Source organism: Streptopelia decaocto (assembly GCF_964273445.1).
Source record: "Streptopelia decaocto genome assembly, chromosome: 22".
Classification (NCBI taxonomy): domain Eukaryota; kingdom Metazoa; phylum Chordata; class Aves; order Columbiformes; family Columbidae; genus Streptopelia; species Streptopelia decaocto.
Genome location: NC_138677.1, coordinates 1,936,150 through 1,937,245, shown reverse-complemented (window position 1 = coordinate 1,937,245; position 1,096 = coordinate 1,936,150). Strand labels below are relative to the sequence as shown.

Genomic DNA, 1,096 nt, shown 5'->3' with positions numbered 1-1,096 from the left:
CACAACCCAGGGGAGCACAAGAGAACAAGGACACAACAGGAAAAGGGGACACTGGAAGAGCGGAAAGGCGGCATTAGCTGTGCTTTCTGAGAGTCCAGGCTGGTCCTGTCCTTTTGGAAGGAGAGCTGGGATTGCTCAGCCCCTCTGAAAACAACAACCTAATGCTCCATCCCAAGTCCGGTCCCATCTTGTGTTTCCCTGGTTTCCTTCCCCTGGGCCATCAGCAGCAGCTTTAGCAGGGGAAACGCCTCCTCGTGCCGCAGATGCCGCTGCCCAAGCCAGAGAGACCAAAGCCCCCGGAGTTGATGGGCACTCCCTGAGAGCTGAGGATGCTGCCAACGGCAGCGGAGGTGGAGGATCCCACGGCGGTGTTCTGCGGGAAGGAGCTGAGGATGGGGCCGGGCAGGGTCACCACCACGGGGGAGGGCTGGATGTAAACGTGGGAGTCCTGGCACTGTTGGACACAGGGCTCATTGCAGCTGTTGGCCAGCGGGGTCGGGCCGCAGGACTGGAAGGACAGGCACGGGTTGTAGCAGGACATGTCTTGTGGCTGGAGCTGTACCTGGGAGGGAGAGAGGGTAGGGGGAAGCAGATTATGAGGGGTGGTTGAACAGTAGCTTGTCACTCCAGATGATGGAAATCCTTCCTCTCAGCCCAAAAGAGTCCTACAAACAGTAACCAAGTCCAGGGTGATCACTTCCTTGTCCATAGCTCAGCAGACAACTCAGTGAAGCCTCGACTTCTCTCCATGGTATACCTCTTACTTCTCCCATGGAAGCAACCCCATGACCCAGCATAAGAAAAATGGGCAAGTTTGTGCTGAGACATTCTGGAAAGGATCAAAGTGCAGAAGGAAGAACAGGAAGAGGAGAACGAGCTTCATACTCACCTTGTTCCCGAGGAGGTGGAGGTGAGAGGAGTGGATGAGAGAGTGAGGAGAAGGACCAACTTTTATACTGCTCCTGCACTGCCCCAGGCACCCAGTCACTGCACGTGGGCAGTAATTTTCCAGTAGACTCACCCTCAAAGCAAAATATCCTACCCAATTGCACTGGTTGCATTTGGGTTTCCTGACACCCTCTCATTTTATTTCCTC

The 1,096-nt window shown here is 55.0% G+C and overlaps 1 protein-coding gene across 1 annotated transcript; it reads right to left on the bottom strand.

Annotated features, from left to right (window-relative positions):
• Nucleotides 1-232: 232 nt before the first annotated feature.
• Nucleotides 233-709, bottom strand: LOC309449046 (feather keratin 1-like; the record flags this gene model as incomplete). Its single annotated transcript, XM_082070957.1, has 2 exons — nt 233-562; nt 674-709. 2 exons carry the CDS (start codon nt 707-709, stop codon nt 233-235), a joined length of 366 nt encoding a protein of 121 aa, XP_081927083.1.
• Between the last annotated feature and the right edge of the window lie 387 nt (nt 710-1,096).